Source organism: Nannobrachium achirus (genome assembly GCF_963921795.1).
Source record: "Nannobrachium achirus genome assembly, chromosome: 9".
NCBI classification, from domain to species: Eukaryota; Metazoa; Chordata; class Actinopteri; order Myctophiformes; family Myctophidae; genus Nannobrachium; species Nannobrachium achirus.
This window is the reverse complement of record NC_137818.1, coordinates 31,414,518-31,430,933: the sequence shown is the minus strand read 5'-3', so window position 1 is coordinate 31,430,933 and position 16,416 is coordinate 31,414,518. Positions and strand designations below refer to the sequence as shown.

Below are 16,416 nucleotides of genomic sequence, written 5' to 3'. Positions count from 1 at the left end.
ATAACCAAAGCCTATGAAATAGCCATACAATAAAAAGGTTATCTTTTTTTTCTTTTTTTTTAAGAAAAGGAAAAAAAGAGCAATGACGAAAGAATGTGATCCTGCAAGAATTCTACATTTTGAGCCAGAGATTAAGAACTTTGGACGACATAATACAAAGATGGCTCATCTCCTTACCTGCGTGAGCTGGGACTGGTTGACCTGCGGATCTCTACGGGGGGTGGAGTTGGTGGACTCGTCGGTAGACCCTCCTGCTGCGCCTGGGGCCGGCGCTGTCCCGGCCGGTGCCGTTCCCTCTCCAGGTGGTGCAACGACACCGGGGGCGCTGCTGCTGGGTGCAGTGGGCGCGGAGGGGGTCCCCTCCTCTTCTGGACGGACTGTGCCCTCCGTCTCCTTGGCCAGGCGCTCTTGGATGACAGGTTCCCCTCTCAGGATGTGGCAGAGGATGGCCAGCATGGACTCTGCCATCCGGCCTCCATAAACCTTCAGAGGTTTGCGGTTCCACAAGCTGCGTATGCAGTTGAATGCAGCCTACAGAGGGAGAAGGAGTTCGCGTTAACAAGTGTATGTGCACACAAACAAAAAAGCTAGTAACACTATCCATAGGCACCTCACTCTTTTAAACAGACACCAACCATACAGTTGTTTGAGACATACAGAGTAGTTTAATGTTGGATGCAGATATTCTTCTGTTGGTGAGTTGAGGCATACTGCATAGTAATTCTGTCATGTTAATAGTCACTGACCTTTTGGGTGACAATGAGAAACCGCAGGGCACTAAACTGGGGTGTGGTCGGGGTGACACCAGGCACCTTAGCTGGCAGGGAGTGTGGAGAGTCCAGCACAGTGCTGGGATTCACCATCTTCTCCACCAGCATCAACCAGGCATCCAGGAACTCTCCTGTGCCATCTGGCAGATCAGTGTGTTCCAGACCCTCAGACACAGGCACCTTACCACCCATGGTCAAGGCCCAGTTAAATGTCCTACAGAGAGAAGAACATAATCAACTGTTGCTGAAAACATCCATGAGGTCCGCCATAGTCCTTTACAAGCCAGCTGATTATGTTCCACAATTAATTTCAGACTCACTCGAACAAGGCATCATGTCCTCCAGAGCAGAAGAACTTCTGCAGCATCAGATGGTAGGGGTACTTCCTCTCATCAAATAGCATTGGAGACGTGAAGCCCACAGAGCAGATGAAGAAAGTCAGCCTACAGCAACAGAGAACACAACACTTGACCATCTGCAAACAACATAATCCATTACCAATGCCAACAAACAGATAACAGTATCAGATTGAAAACAGTAAGTCATGTAATTATTTACAAGCCAGTGACTAGGAGAATGATGATTGATTGACTTAAGCGAGTCTGCTCATACCTAAAGCGAGGAGTGGGCGTGTAGGGTGGGGGCTGCCAACTCAGGCCCTTGGTGAGTAGCTTGGTGAGGGAGGAGGCGGTGGCGCGGGCAGCAGGGGTAGGGGCAGTGCCCGTGCTGGTGGCATGGTGAGAACGGCGCTGTCTCACTGGGGAGCCCACGCACAGCTTGACAAGTAGGCCAAAGAGCTCAGCCAGAGCCCTTCCAAGACGAGACGAGGCTAGAGGGACGGAGACATAGGTTTGTTGAGAATGTAATAATCGATTATGCAACCCGAAGTCTAGGATGTGAAAACGCACAGTACAAATAAGGACAAAAAGTCAAAAAATGAATCCCAATATTGACAGAAACTGAGAAAATTCAACTCTATGTTTGCCACAGAACGAGTTTCCTCGAGTTATTCCCGCTGGTCCAGGCCTAAAGCAGGCCTTACATTAGCAGATCATCGGGCACGAATCAGGTTTAAGATTCTCTTACCAGATAATCTTAACAGGATCACACTAGCCGATTTAAAAAGTCAGGGGACTACGAACACTACAGCATATTGAAGTAACACTTCAATATGGAAGTTGTGTCCCATTTTGATGATATGGCAAGAGCAAAGCGAGACGTGCGCCGTTCCCAGTCTGTGACTGGTAGTGATTTCTGTTTGATATAAAAGAAACCCGTTCCTGTTGAGTTTTAATTCCCATCCCAATCATGATACAACCACACAAGTGTCTCTGTGTGTGACAGACCCCATTTCTTGCATCCGAAACAGTGGCGGTCTTTCGCTTGGTCCCCCACTGACGTTCCATACCAGTATAGCGATCCAGAAAAATATCAAACTTTTTTTTAATCTGTCAGGTCGGCCCCGATCGTCCTGCGAGCAACTCAGCAGTGTTCAGGTTGGATCTGTGAACCCTCACACTAGACAACATTTATGCCTGATAATCGGCCCAGTTTCAGAGGCAGGCAGCCCGATAGTCAGGAGGGTCATTAAATGCCCCGATTATCAGCTAGTGTGCGGCTACCTTAAGACGTCCACAGGTGTCTTAACATTTACCCCCTGTGGAGTGCCACAGGGGGTAAATTAAAAGGTAAGAAAACGAAAAATAGCTGGCAGGGAACGTCACAAGTTGAAAAACAACGTTAGCAGTCAACGAGTTCATTTGGTGACACCCACTCACCAGAAAGCAGTGGTTTAATCTGTTTAATGCGGGTGGCCATGGCTGGGGTGAGTTTGGACTTGGCCTTTGGGTCGGTGGTGGTGGGCTCATCAGTCTCCATAGGGGCGAGTGTGTCGCCATCCAACCCCATGCCTTCTAGCAGGCCCCCAGCAGATGAATCCACAGACACCGCCTCAGACTCTACTAGGGCAAGGGGGAAGAGGAGAAAGCAAGATAAGTGGGAGGCATTCAGTCAACCCTTCCAAGAACATGACGAACACTGGTTGTTTAACCAAGTCAAATGGCTCCATTACCTGTTCTCTTGGAGCCAGAGGCTGCGGATGCTGCAGAGCTACCAGGTGGCTTCTCCTCCTTGGGCACCAGTTTCTGCATGTCAGCCTGGCCAAACTCGCAGCCTGGAGGCAGACTGAGGGGACAGATAAGTGAGGGTCATTGCTTGACAACTTATCAGGAAAGGAGGAGAAGGAGGTGGTGTAGGAGGAGTACTGACCTGTTGGGCGTGCAGAGAGACAGCAGCACCGTGCTTTCCCACACTAGAGAACAGTAGAGCTGACTGAGCTTGTTGAGGACACTCAGACCAAGCTGAGACCCCCACTGGTTCACTGAGATTGCCCGGATCTCGCTCTAATCATAAAAATTAAGAAAGGACAAAAATTTGCCAGGGAATCAATAATTGATAGAACAGGAATTTAAGCAACAGAGAAAAGAAAGTCCTCGTGGCTGAAAATCCTCTACCATCTTCTCTGTTAATTGGGTGCCAATCCATGGTGGTTGAACATTCTGTAATTTACTACAAATTATCCCCACTGTACAGTGAGAACAGCTGCCAAATGTTAGGCTACTAAACGCCATTGATATAGATATGGCAAAATCACAAGCAGTGCATAATTTTCCCTGGCAATTCAAATGCTTCCCTGCAGTAACCTAGGTTTCAGACAAAAAGTCCATTTATGTAGTTAAGTGTAAAATTTGACCAACTAAACATACTGGCCAAAAACAGGACTCGGCCACAATTGTGTATCACAAAACGTAACGAATGATCATACTGTCTCTGATGTAAAGTCTCATCTGTATGACTGTCGCTTGCCTAAAGGAACAGATCTAAGCTAACGACACAACGTCCTGCAACGCATTGCTCGCCTGTAGATGAATTCTTTTTAGAAAGCGACACCTACCCAAGATGCAGTATACAGTAAATTATGCTAGGTTGTTTGATATTGCACAAACTTCACAGTTGCAGAAATGTATGGTTGGCTTAACTACAGCAACTACACATAAAAACACAAAATACATGTTTACCTGGCCCACCCTGCAAGTATGGACAAACATGAGGATATATGCATGCGCTGCTGTAAGTGCATGCAGCAGTGGTGTGGCACGGGCAGACAGCGTGGCGTCTGTGACATGACCGGCAGTAGCCAGCTCTCTGAGCAGCACAGAGCCTCCAGGCACCTCAATGGGCCGGTGGAGAGGCTCCAGGGCTGTCAGGATGCTGTCCAACTGGCACAGACCCTCTTGGAGAACCTTGGGTTCATGAGACAGGGTCTGGAGCAAAGAGAGAGTAATAACGTTAGACGTTCAGTCTCAACACTGAATAATCCAAACTGATGCACAACATTGTCAACTCATGGCTCACCAGGATGGACTTGCAGACGCCAGCCACAGCCTGGCAAGCAGCAGAAGTTGGGAAGTCTATGGGGAGGTTAGGCAGACCCAAGATGGAAACCAGTGGAAGCAAGCCCTTCTGGTTAACAAACTCCTGACAGTGGTCATCTGTCGTGTTGTTGCTAAGGATGGACTCCACAAACTTCATCTGGAAAGCACAAACGGATTCCAAATAGAGTTTAACTTATAAACCAGGTGCCTATTGCCCTTATTGTTCAGTGAAAAACAATCTTTGAAAGACCAAATACTAATAAAAACACTCACAACATTCAGGATATAATCCATGAGGGGAATGGGTATCCGCTCCTCAGTTCCGACCACCCTGCAACAGACATCACTAAATCAAAAAGCCACCCAAAAAAAGTCAAATTTAATTAGCCAGACATCAATTAAATAAACATAAATCTAGTAATAAAAGTCAAGTGTTAGGAGTCATCATTCTACTCTACTGTGTTTTGAACTCATCGTCATACAGTTCAATTGGCACTGACTGTCTGTTGCTCTCTGGCTCCCCCTGTTGCTGGGTGAAAGTGTGGAGAGCCTCCTCCTCCTCCTCATCCTCACTGGACGCCTCCTCTGCAGCGTGGCTGGAGCGCACTGGAGGCGCCACCACTGTGCCATCCGCCTTCTGGATGGACGGCTTCTGGCAAATGTATTCTGGGGCTCGGCCCAGATTACAGATCTCCTCCAGTAGCTGGAAATGCATGTTCATCTTTAATTACCTCAACTCCCACACTGGAAAACTGTCATTTTGTGTTTTTTTTTCATGGGAAAAATAGAAATGTGCTAAATGGGTGTCGGACCTTGATGATGGCAGTGGTGGCGTCAGTCTTTAGAGTGGGTTGGTGCCTCATCAGCTCATCCACGGCACTGCCCAGGTTTGATGCAGTGTCACCTGCAGACGCACATTTAAACAAATGTCAGCTACACATTCTGCAATATACTGTAGATTTGAATAGATTCATGAACAAACAAATGCGCAAACAGTTTGAACTCACCCAAAGGGTCAGAGCTGCGTCGTCGTCGCATGGCCGGCAGATAGTCAGGGGACAGCAACACCTTGAAGAGGCGCTCAAAGGGCTGGCACTGAACGAAGGAGTGCAGACCTCTCGCATTCAGACACAGGGCACTGAACACATTAGGCAGGGAGCCCAGCACCTCGCGGGTCGCGGGAACCTGCAGAGAGAGACACTGTGAGAGAGAGAATAGGCAGAAAGAGAAGGAAAAAAAAGGAAAGAGGGGAGAGAAGGCAAGGGGGAGAGAGTGGCGAGGATAGGGTTAACTGCGATGGAGGAAGAGCGGGGGAGAGCCAAAAGGCAAAGGCAGTGAGGACCGGTAAGAATGCAAGTGTCCAATAGAAACGAGGGGGAAAATGAAACTCTGTGTGCGATGAGGAGAAATGCAAAATAAAAGAGAAGCGAGTGAAGCTTTTCACTGGCTGTGTTGGGAACCAGCTGAAGAAAAATGTGACATTTAACCCATTTAGGCCTAGAATTATTGAATGCTTTAACCAGTGAAAAATAGCAGATATACAAGTTCACAGCACGCGCTGCGAGCTTGTAGATCTGCTATTTTTTTTTTTGTCGTGAAAATGTGTGCAAATCTTTGAATATATGTATTTTCAAAGCGAACGTTTGTAACTAAAATTTTGCTTCTGGGTGGTCCCTGGAACTACATATTTTGAAATGGGGGTCCGTGGCCAAATAAATATCATTTTGGGGGTCCTTCACATGAAAAGGTTTGAGAACCACTGACACAGTAGTCTCTCAAGAACAGACCAACTGAGCTCCAGTTAAGTGAAAAGAACCTTTTCTTTGACGATGGCTGGCCAGATTGCTGACATAGTAACATAGTTCTTTTCCAAAAATCTTAGAAGGATTCAAAAGACACTTATAGAAATTCTAATTTTCACGATTTTTCAAAAATAGCAGATCTACAAGCTCGCAGCGTGGCACTCGGTGCCGCGCTGTGAGCTTGTATATCTGCTATTTTTCAATAGTTAAAGCATAAAATATTGCGTCATAATGTGTTCAGGCCTAAATGGGTTAAAAATGTTCAAGACTGAGGGGGGAGGGAGTGTGATGGAATAGCCGTATGGGAGGAAATGAGAGGGATACAGTGAGCTGTCCAGAGAGCGAGAGAAACGAGAGGGGGAGGTAGAAAGAAAGAAAGAAAAGAAAGAAAGAAAGAAAAAGACAGCACACACAGGAGAGGGGAGTGCTGGCAGACAGACTCACGTCTTTGATGAGAAGGGCATGCAGCATGACATCAGTGAGGCCGTTATCCTGCAGGGAGGAGAGCAGGGATGGCTCCTGGAACACAAACACCGTCACAACCTCCGTCGCTGGGAGTGGGAACCAGACATGAAGAGGGGAGGGAGGAAAACAAAGAAAGGGGAGAGATGGGCAATGTTTAATATACATGAATGACCAACACAATGTTGGGAAATAAGGAAATTGGCTGAACAACTAAACTCAAGGGAATAGGGAAGAAATTAAAATTGGGGATACGGATTCAGTTCAGTGTGTATTTTTTGTGATTGTGATATTATTTGTTAAATCTCTACAATTGCCAAGAAAACCAAAAATGACTAGGGCTGTCACAACTCACAATTAAATGTTACATGTGATTAATGACGCAATTGTGTCATTAAACAAAAAAAAAGGGTCATTGTGACATGAGCGTGACGCCTCCCTTTAAGATAGGATTGTAGCAACTGGCAAAGATACCACTTGCCGTGTTTTCCTAACCTTGGGGAAAGGAGGGTACTTGCATCTCAACACTTTCCCTAAACCAGTGTTTACTCTTACTCACCCAATAGGAAGAGCGAAGGACCATAATACTCTGCATTACTGATGATGTGCTTGAGTGAGGTAGGCAAGGACCCATCCATTACTAAAGAAAGCAAGTGAGAGAGAGGGACACAGGTCAGCAAGATTAGCATAGGGATCTTGGCCCAAAGACCACATGGTTAATAAGTACGTATGTGAAAAGCTTACCATGGCGGATACCATCAGAAAAGGCAGGATCCTGGATGGCTTTCTTTAAAAAGTTTAGCATTGACTTCAACAGAGCCGCCCTCTGGGGGATACACTGTGTGCCTGTGGTGAGACACATTGGCAAAATGAGAAAATGAGCTACTGAGGAACATTTGTATGCAGGAAGCTTGGTGCTTACACTATGTGCGTGTACCTGTGCGAGGCGTGTTGGCAGTGCTGCTCTGCACTCGGTGGTCCATTTCTGGTCTGGAACCAGAGGATGTGGATGGGCCAGGGCTGCTCTCCATTGCAACTTCTGACACTGCAGGGACACAAGCACACAACACGGGTAAGGTAATGTATGGCTCAGCAGGATCTGGCACATGCCAACAGCAACCCAAGATCGTCAGGTAGGGCCCTCCTGGGTTCTAGTCTTGATCCAAGTCTGAGCGCCATTGTATTTTTGCTACCATTGCTTCTGGATGCTGGAATAAACAGCATTATTTTATCCAAGTTGGTTAACTGTAAAGCTCTTCATAACAGTTTAAGGGTTCTATATAAAAGAGAAATGTTCTCTTTCAGGGCTAAGGTTATTTGGCTTAACCACTTGACCCCTAGTATCCCTATTCTGGGGGTGAACATTTGGCAAACATGGCATATGTATCAGCTCATAATGTGTTGCAACACACCGCAGGTTTGTAGCAGGATTAGCTATTTTTGGTGAATACATTTAATAGCCCTTACCCGTTCAAAGATATGAGCTTCGAAATGATGTGCAGTGTGTGGGTTATGGGATGTGGGATGAGGGATGGAAAGTAACTTTAACTGGTGCTTGCATGATAATATGTAGGAGCATCAATGTAAGAAATACCCGTTTTGTTTAATGGCTACAGAGATACAGATACTGTGTTCCACCACCACCCGCCCCCGCCCGCCCGCCCGCCCGCGCCCACACACACACACACACACACACACACACACACACACACAGTGAACATGTTGCCTCATGCTAGATGCAGAATAGATATGCCTCATGCTAGATGCAGAATAGATAGTAGATACACCATAAAAATGCTAATATACGGCATATGATTTGTGAAAGTGACAAACGGGCTTCACAGTTATGTCAGGTGTGTTCATATGTTAATGGTGATGCGATTTCAGATCAATTGCTCCAGCCACTGAGGAGAAACGCTGTTTCAGACAGACAGACAGACAGACAGACAGACAGACAGACACTCACTCAGACATCTCGAAAATTATATGTTTGATGTAGAGCAAAAACAGAAGGGGCCTAGGCCCTGCTATAGAGCCCTGAGGTGCTCTAGTCAACTAAGTATAGGGTTTAACAATGACTGACTGTCCATGTCTGTATCCATATCTTCCGACTCCACTGCCGTACTCGGCCTCTGGATCTTTGGCTTGATGACAAAAGGGCACTCTTTCCTTGACAGGTCCACTTCATGCTGCAAACACAAAGATAGATGGAGAGAGGGGTTAGCGAGTCCAGACATTTGGCCGGGACTATGGTGAATTTGTAGCTGGATTGCTGCGTCAGACACTGAAAGAAGAGCAGAGTGCATCACCAACCTCCAGTCGGCTGATAAAGATGGTAAGGCCGGTGTGGGACTGAAAGGCAGCCATGTCCAGGTTAGTGATGAGGTCGACTACTCTCACAGCCCGCGTTACAAAGGTGATCTGATCCTGTTCGTCTCCTAGGAACTTGATCACCTACACAGAGTGGATAGGCGTTAGGAACATGTTTATAAATACTGGGTCAACACCACTGGCAGTGATTTAAAGTTGGGACATACCTTAAGTAGGGCTTCCATCATGCCACAGGATACTAAAGCTTCTCCTCCAGCATCATAGCTGGCCAGGTGGTAGAGGAAGGAGAAGAGTGCTGTTGCAAACTGGTGCGGGTAGGGTTCCATCAGGGGGTCTGGCAATAACAAGCATTATGTTCACTTCCAATGTGAATGTACTGTATATACACTAAATTGGCAATGTATATGCATCTGAGAAATAAATGCAATTAGCCATCAATTCTAAATTGTTGCTCACCAATCATGGCTTGTATACAGTTGCGCACCAACACAGGCAGGAAGCCGTGATAGGAAGCAGTGCCGGTGCAGTCAATAATGTTGGATAGCTTTGGTGTCCTTTCCAGATGGACGATGGAAGTTAAAGTGCGCAAAGATGCTGCCTTTATATCCTAAATGGAAAAAATAGCAATTTAATATTTAAAAATTAAATTGAACATGAATATTCATCAAACATCTGGTGAAAACAACCCTTGCTGCCCATGGACATAGGATATGGAGTATAATTAATTTCATATACAACTACTGACTATACAATAACCAAGGCAGTACGGGTGGGATTGAGTAGTCCGTCTTCTTGATTTCAGACTCTGCGCTGAGCTTGAGTCTGACATTGTCCCATTGACAAGAGATTTCAAAGGGGAGGGGATTTGACATTCCCAATCACAAGAGATCTGGTGGGAGGGGTTGTGTTTGACTTGTGTGTACAGAAAATCATTCCCCCCTCCCCTCTATGACAGGCATCAAACAGGTCGTTGTCTTTGATGCTAACGAGGTGTGCACAACCCCCCTTTGAAGTTCAAAGGGAGCAATTAAGAGCTTTGGCTGAGCTCCTTCCCACCACTGTTTCTGTTGATTTTCAAAAGTTAAACCCACCCCCTCCTCCATCTTGCATTGATTTCATTGGCTGGTACGCCAAGATACCATATCAAGTTAAGCGTCATATGACAACACCAGACCAAGAGAACCAGTCCGCTCAGAGTGTGGGCGGGTCTATGGGCTGGAGCCAGGCAATATTCTTACCACAAGCTGTTTGTCTGTTATCTGTAGCACATCCACCAGCTCCTCTATTAAGCCATTGTATAGAATACTGTTGGCCGACTCCTGGAGTGCATTTGAATACACTGGAAAAGGAAGACAAAATAATGTCAGCAGTGAGCACTCACTGGAAGTAAATAATGTATACATGTATAATAACTGTTTGTATAGTAATAAAGTCACAAATATGCCCCCAAGGGATGGTACTGATGCACACTACTCACCCAGTATAGAGATGGCATGCAGTCGGGCCTGGACGGCTTGCAACCTCTTCTTGTGATTTGAGAAGCCGTGGGCCAGGCGGATGTGTGTGAACAGCAGGGTCTGCTTGTCTTTAGGGATGTTGTACATCACCGTCAACGACTCCATGATCTCAGAGGGACTCTCAGAAATCTGGGAGACGTGGAGCAGGGACAGAAATAGCAGGGGCGTGAGCAGGCAATGTAAAAGGGGTCATTGTAAACAAGTTTGCTGATAAAACAAATATCTGGCTTTACCTTGTCAAGCTGCTCGATGTGAATATAGTGTAGTGTATTACTACTGGTCTGCTGTAGAAAGAAGATAGCCCAAACGATTGCCACATTAGTAAACAGAAAATGGCTAAAACAATAATGACCTTCACATTGCCATTCTGTACAATGTTAGGAAGTCATAAATACATTTCCTGCCATTACCTTTCTCTCTACTTTGACCTCAGGACCCGGTTCAGCATAGAACTCAAAGTGCAGTGTGGTGGCACTGGGGGGATACTTCTGTTTGCATGTCAAGGGATGGCAGCACAGTAAGAGGAATAGATTAATGAATAGTGCATCATTAGTCTTATTTGAAAGTCATAATGAGAAAAGTTATTATTAATAACTAATTTGGACAAATTCTTGGCCTTTTATTGAGTGTCAACTTTGACAAAAACTTACAGTCATAGACAGGTCCCTGCAGCACTCTGCTAGACCAAATCCATTCTCTTTTCCACCCCAACTCTGCAGGAGAGAACAAAGACACTCACAATACAATCAAGTCTTGAAAAAGGGACAACTGTCATTAAGGAAATTATTGTATTCTTCAAACCTCTGCCAGGTGCTGCAGGCGGGCCAGTAAAGGGGTCCTCTTATCAGAACCGAGTCTGGTGATGTAGTTGGAGCGCTTACTGAACACATAGAGCAGGTTCAGCACGGACAGGACCACCTGCATGTCACATGACGCTAGCAAGGTGGTTAAGTGCTGTGAAGAGAAAGAGACAGAGAAAATGGCAACAAATGGTTAATAAAAATAATTTAAAAAGGAGTGTTTGTGTTGACTCTACTATTAGTCTGACAGGTACATGATCCAGAGGGGAGCAAGGAGACTGGTACATGATACAGAAGAGCAAGGAGACTGTCAAGTTTAATTTATGCTTTGGGGGCAAAACGTGTTGTGCAACATGTTAGCACAGCACACTATGCTTGACAAAAAAATATATATGTATTTTTAACCTACCTCTATGGAACTGTAAAGGTGCCTGGAGAAGCTGTACTCGATGAGCAGCGCCGTAAAGTTGAGCACAGCCAGCAGCAGTGCTTTGAGTTGTCCATTGTCTGGTCGGTCGCACACCAGCAACCAAGACATATTCTCTACGGTCTGGCCTGCGTCGCACAGAATGCCATCGAAGCGGTCTAGTAGGTCTACCCAGTGGTACAGCTCACACTGATAAGGACACAAGAAACGTTTAAAAACAAAGCCAGCTAAGGATGCCAACTCCAAGTCAAACCTTTCGCTTGGTTTTATCTCCAAAAATACAGAGGTGCTGTAGGTTTGGATACATGGTTTGGATACATTTTTGTAATGGGTGATAATAGGCCCAGGCACAGACTCTACATGAAGCCAACAAAGGATCAAACTCTTTTTTCTGCTATACCACCAAAATGTGGAAAGCCTTACCGAAGGTCATAAAGGAGTGTGGATCACTAGCATCCTTTAAAATTGCCCTGAAAAACCACTTACAGGCAGCAGCCGTTCGCAACTGGTAAAAAAACTAACCTAGCCCAACCCTACCCTCCCCTGCCCCTTCTTTGTATATACTGTTTGTTTAGACTTACTGTTTTCTTTTTTCTTTTTCTTTACATATCTACTGCATAGTACTGTGTTCTATTTGTCTGTCATTCAATGTTATGAGATACTTCAATGGTTTCCAGTGAAATAAGCTTAGTCTTTTCATGGATCTCCTTTTAGTAGACCTTGTACCAGTGAACTGTACCGTCATGAAACTGTACCTTTTCCTATGCAAACTTCTAATAAAGTCTTCAATCAATCAATTCAATAGGCATAGGCACCCCTCCCCTTGCATCTCTGTTGTGGCTTACCTTGCCAATATTCCAGGTCTTGATGTGCTGCAGTTCAAGCAGCAGTTGTTCGTCATTGCATGCCTTAAGCTTCTCTATAAGTGTCCTACAGTCGGCAGGCTGCAAAGCACAGATCAGATCATGACAATGTTAGGGACAGACTGGAAAAATACAATTACCAAAATATAAGTGACTATACAACATTATGTACACTCACAGCTTCTGTTGGGGTTTTCTTTAATTTGCTTCTGTCGACTTTCATTGTTGCTACTTTTTATTTGTTGCTTCTGTCAAGAAATTGCATATGTTATTCAACTGTACCAAGACAACACAGAATATAGTGGTGATTATCAATTTACACAGTGGAATGAAAGTAACAAATCGAATGAGAACATCTATGACAACAACAACAACTTTTAATGTGACTTACAGTAAGTAATTTGGCAATGCCCACTTAACAGCATGTTCCATTCACGTTACCTGCAAACACATTTGATTAATTAAGCTGTTTATGGTAAAAAGCAACTTACATAGGCAGAAGCCAAGACGTCAGAATGTACAATGCTAGTAAGTCAGTCAGTCAACTATTAATTAAAGATACATTAAAATCATGGTCAGTAAATAATTAACATGACAATAGCGTCACAATAAACAATGCAATAGCACAAAAAAAAGTGATATTCTACAAATGGAAAAGGAATATCGATTCAGTTTTGGTACAAGGCAGTCAACGAATTGGCCAGACTACAGTAATCCTGTGACAGAAAAACTATTTGGGTTGGGAAATTAGTGCTACTAGTCAGCAAACTGAGACCCACTATAACTGGCTAGCAGGTGATGCTAACGTTTACCTTAGCTAGCAAACGAGGCGAATTAGTAGCTAGCCAACTATGACAAAGTTACTGTAATTATTTCGTTTGACGCCCAACCAGGTAAATGTAAACGTTTCACATGTTCAAGAAATTGCATTCACGTTGACCCATGAAACAAACATCGAGCTAATTGACGCGAGTGGCTGGCCGTCAGTGACTTGACACTGACAGGTTAAAGTTATAGCTGGCTAACTCTAGCCCTTTCGCTAGCAACACAAACGTTACCTGACATTAGGCACTTAAATCTAAGATTTCTCGCCTGTGTCAGGCTGCCACAAGCTCAAACAATCGAACACCTCGGTAGTTATATCAGCAACACGTCTCATACAGCCAAACACTGCGAGAAAAAAAAAGCCTCACAACGAACCGAGCCTTCCAATAGATGGCTGGAGGAGTTGGTCTGTAGGATCGAGCTACCAGTCCAGCAGCTAAACAGCTACTTCAAAGCAACAAAATACAATCCAGGCGGAAGAAAAAACTTCTGATAGCCGGCTAATATCATCCCAACACGTGATACATACATATGCACTGGCCTCAAACCCCAGAGGTTTAGCAGAACAGACTTAAAAACTGCTGTACTGAGACTCCTAGACCATGGTTCTCCAAGTGGATTTCAGGGCCTCTGACCGGGGTTACTGGGTTCCTTTATGGGGATCTAAATTGACCCATACAAGTCTGTAACTCTGACAGTGTACAAATGGAACCAACCTAACGCTAACGGGTTCATTTGGTTCCATTTGTACACTGCCAGAATTGTGGGGAGACCTTGAAATGTAAAGTTTGTTAAACACTCTCCCTAGACCGCCACTAGTTTTGACGCCTTGTCCCGTGAACACCGGACTAGTTTAGCTCGCGGCTGCAGCACAGGCCGCATCAATGCTAATGTGGCTATACTTCGTCACACGAGCACTTCTCGATAAAAGCGAAATGACGCAATTTTCGAATGAAAAAAGTGTCGACGGCAATTTTTTCCGTTGAAAATGCGTCATTTTTATCGAGAGACATGCTCGTTGCGGTGAAGTATTAACGAAGCATCAGAAGCCCGCACTGTCCACCCTGCATCATTCACCACTACCACTCACACAAGCCTGTGGCCAGCGGGCATACCGTGCACAGAGCCCGGAATAGCTAACGACAAAAGGTTTTTGATTGTGCATCAAAACATTTGCATTCATCTTATTTCTGGCAAAGTCATAATTCTTACCCCGGCCTTTCAGCTAGACAGCCGTGGCACGCGCTGGCTGGCTAGCTATAGCGAGCTAGCTGCTAGTTGAATAGCAATAGCAGAAACGCATAACGTTAATAACTCGCTGAATCATTCTCAGACCGTGTCTAACGTGACACTGCGAGTTGGTGTATTTCAGTTTTCTTTCGGGGCAAACACAGCCGAGTAGAAACCGGCTCGGGATAGTGATGTGTTCCTCTGCCAGCCTGTTAGATTATGGTCATTTTTCGGAGAGCAAGCGCGCGTGTATCCGTAGCATGTAGTCAGTGGGTACTGGCTGTCGGCACTACAGTCATTATGACTGGGTAGTGTGCAAAGTGAATAACGTTACGACATGGACCACTGTCTTCTCAACGCAGTGCACAATAACATAATGGGTGACCATTGGTTATTTGTTTCACCTTAATTGTTCTGTAGATCGATTGATTTGTAATCAATGATTTAATGGCCAATACCACCTAAATTGTTTAGAATGTTTACATTAACTAATTACGTTGCATAATTACATTAACTAATTTGGCTACCCACAATAATAATATTCACATTAATATCTATCAGGTGTGCAGCCATTTTAGTTATGCCAATTACAGCACTATAAAGGAATGCAGTGTGTTGTAAACACTGACATAAATGGCTTGCTTTAAGTAATGTATTAAATATTGTACTTGTCAATATGTTTCCAAAACTTATGACATAAATTAACTTGACTCATTAGCTTATGAGTGAAATGTTGATACAGATTTTAAAAATCCCATTTCAGATTTGATTGTGCCCTTTAGGTTATTAAGGCAATGTTACTAGCGGACTAGTCTTGCATAGCCAGACAACTATTCACTATCTCACACAAGTCAGACTTTTGCCTCCAACAATTTTCAAACGCTTCTGTCATACAGTCTGGATTCTGGAGCACCAAACCAAAGCCCCGAAAATTATCAAGCGATAAAGCGGAAACGATGCCTACATCTAAATATATGTAGCTTATAGATTATTTACTAAGCACATAGCTCGCTGCTTGTCCATTTCTGCAAAATATATTTTAACTCATTCAATGCGAACGACGAGACATTGTAAACGGAAACGTGGCCTACATCTGGCCTAGATATGGCCTACATCTAGGCGCAAACGGCTCAAAGTTTGTTGTACGCCCAGGGTACCATTGGCCAAGCTTCGCAGGACATGCTGTGATTGGCTCAGGAGACGCTTGATGAAATTAACTCATAATTAGCACCGTTCACTTCACACTAGGTGTGATTTTTTATTTCATTGGATTATGATAGTGAGCGCTCCCCTGCACCCGTGAGTGATATCAGGACAACAAATACCAGAACTGCAGCAGGAACTATTCTTTTCCCAGATGCTTTTTTTGGTCAAAACAAGCCTTTTTATACAGACCCTAACTAAAGACGCGGATATGTTATTTTTCAGGTGGAAAGAAGAGAGACGAGTGGATTTTCAAAGGTTAGTAAAAGCGCTCCAAATCGCTAGCAAAGGGAGACTAGACAATGTTTTAACTCTGGCAGAACAGAAATGACAAACAGATGACAGCTTCCCGTCTCGGATTTTGGGAGATGTAGTTACAGACTTTACAGCATTCGGAGACTGTGGAATATGTGTAATAGATGTCTGGCTATGCAAGACTAGGAAATACTACACAATATACATCCCCAAAAGCAGAGAATGGAAGCTGCCATCTGTTTGTCATGTCCGCTAAGACAAATATTTAAAAATCGCTTTAAATTTTATTTTAGAATTTCCATTTCTGATATGCTTAAACTAGATATGCTTAGATTATTTTTTAATTTATATAAACAAATTTGTGTGACTGTAAAGGCGAAACAGAAGCAGGGAGGAGGCGTCACATCCGCTTTATCCTCTCATCATAGGTAACGATTCTTCTGCGTGCCACTGCGTGCTAAACCCGACTCGAGCGCCCCCTGCCTGTATCCTGTTGC

At 44.6% G+C, this 16,416-nt stretch overlaps 1 protein-coding gene across 14 annotated transcripts in view; it reads right to left on the bottom strand.

Moving 5' to 3' along the window:
* The window catches only part of huwe1 (HECT, UBA and WWE domain containing E3 ubiquitin protein ligase 1), a 50,192-nt gene that overhangs the window by 25,245 nt on the left and 8,531 nt on the right, over positions 1–16,416 (bottom strand). For 8 of the 14 annotated variants that reach the window (XM_080733786.1, XM_080733775.1, XM_080733778.1 and 5 more), the window contains exons 3-33: positions 12,798–12,847; positions 12,585–12,654; positions 12,389–12,487; positions 11,526–11,732; positions 11,118–11,270; positions 10,967–11,029; positions 10,727–10,804; positions 10,550–10,600; positions 10,277–10,445; positions 10,038–10,138; positions 9,256–9,406; positions 9,006–9,133; positions 8,782–8,922; positions 8,552–8,657; positions 7,406–7,513; positions 7,213–7,314; positions 7,028–7,108; positions 6,451–6,557; positions 5,212–5,404; positions 5,017–5,108; positions 4,687–4,907; positions 4,478–4,535; positions 4,185–4,361; positions 3,848–4,093; positions 3,039–3,172; positions 2,842–2,954; positions 2,549–2,731; positions 1,383–1,599; positions 1,091–1,213; positions 747–984; positions 178–531 (exon numbers count right to left, since the gene is read on the bottom strand). In XM_080733786.1, the coding sequence (XP_080589912.1) occupies positions 178–531; positions 747–984; positions 1,091–1,213; positions 1,383–1,599; positions 2,549–2,731; positions 2,842–2,954; positions 3,039–3,172; positions 3,848–4,093; positions 4,185–4,361; positions 4,478–4,535; positions 4,687–4,907; positions 5,017–5,108; positions 5,212–5,404; positions 6,451–6,557; positions 7,028–7,108; positions 7,213–7,314; positions 7,406–7,513; positions 8,552–8,657; positions 8,782–8,922; positions 9,006–9,133; positions 9,256–9,406; positions 10,038–10,138; positions 10,277–10,445; positions 10,550–10,600; positions 10,727–10,804; positions 10,967–11,029; positions 11,118–11,270; positions 11,526–11,732; positions 12,389–12,487; positions 12,585–12,629 (4,239 nt within the window). In that variant the 5' untranslated portion in view covers positions 12,630–12,654; positions 12,798–12,847. Of the gene's footprint in view, positions 1–177; positions 532–746; positions 985–1,090; positions 1,214–1,382; positions 1,600–2,548; positions 2,732–2,841; positions 2,955–3,038; positions 3,173–3,847; positions 4,094–4,184; positions 4,362–4,477; positions 4,536–4,686; positions 4,908–5,016; positions 5,109–5,211; positions 5,405–6,450; positions 6,558–7,027; positions 7,109–7,212; positions 7,315–7,405; positions 7,514–8,551; positions 8,658–8,781; positions 8,923–9,005; positions 9,134–9,255; positions 9,407–10,037; positions 10,139–10,276; positions 10,446–10,549; positions 10,601–10,726; positions 10,805–10,966; positions 11,030–11,117; positions 11,271–11,525; positions 11,733–12,388; positions 12,488–12,584; positions 12,655–12,797; positions 12,848–14,443; positions 14,727–16,416 lie in introns of those variants that run through there. The other 6 variants (XM_080733781.1, XM_080733783.1, XM_080733784.1 and 3 more) reach the window with 6 other exon arrangements.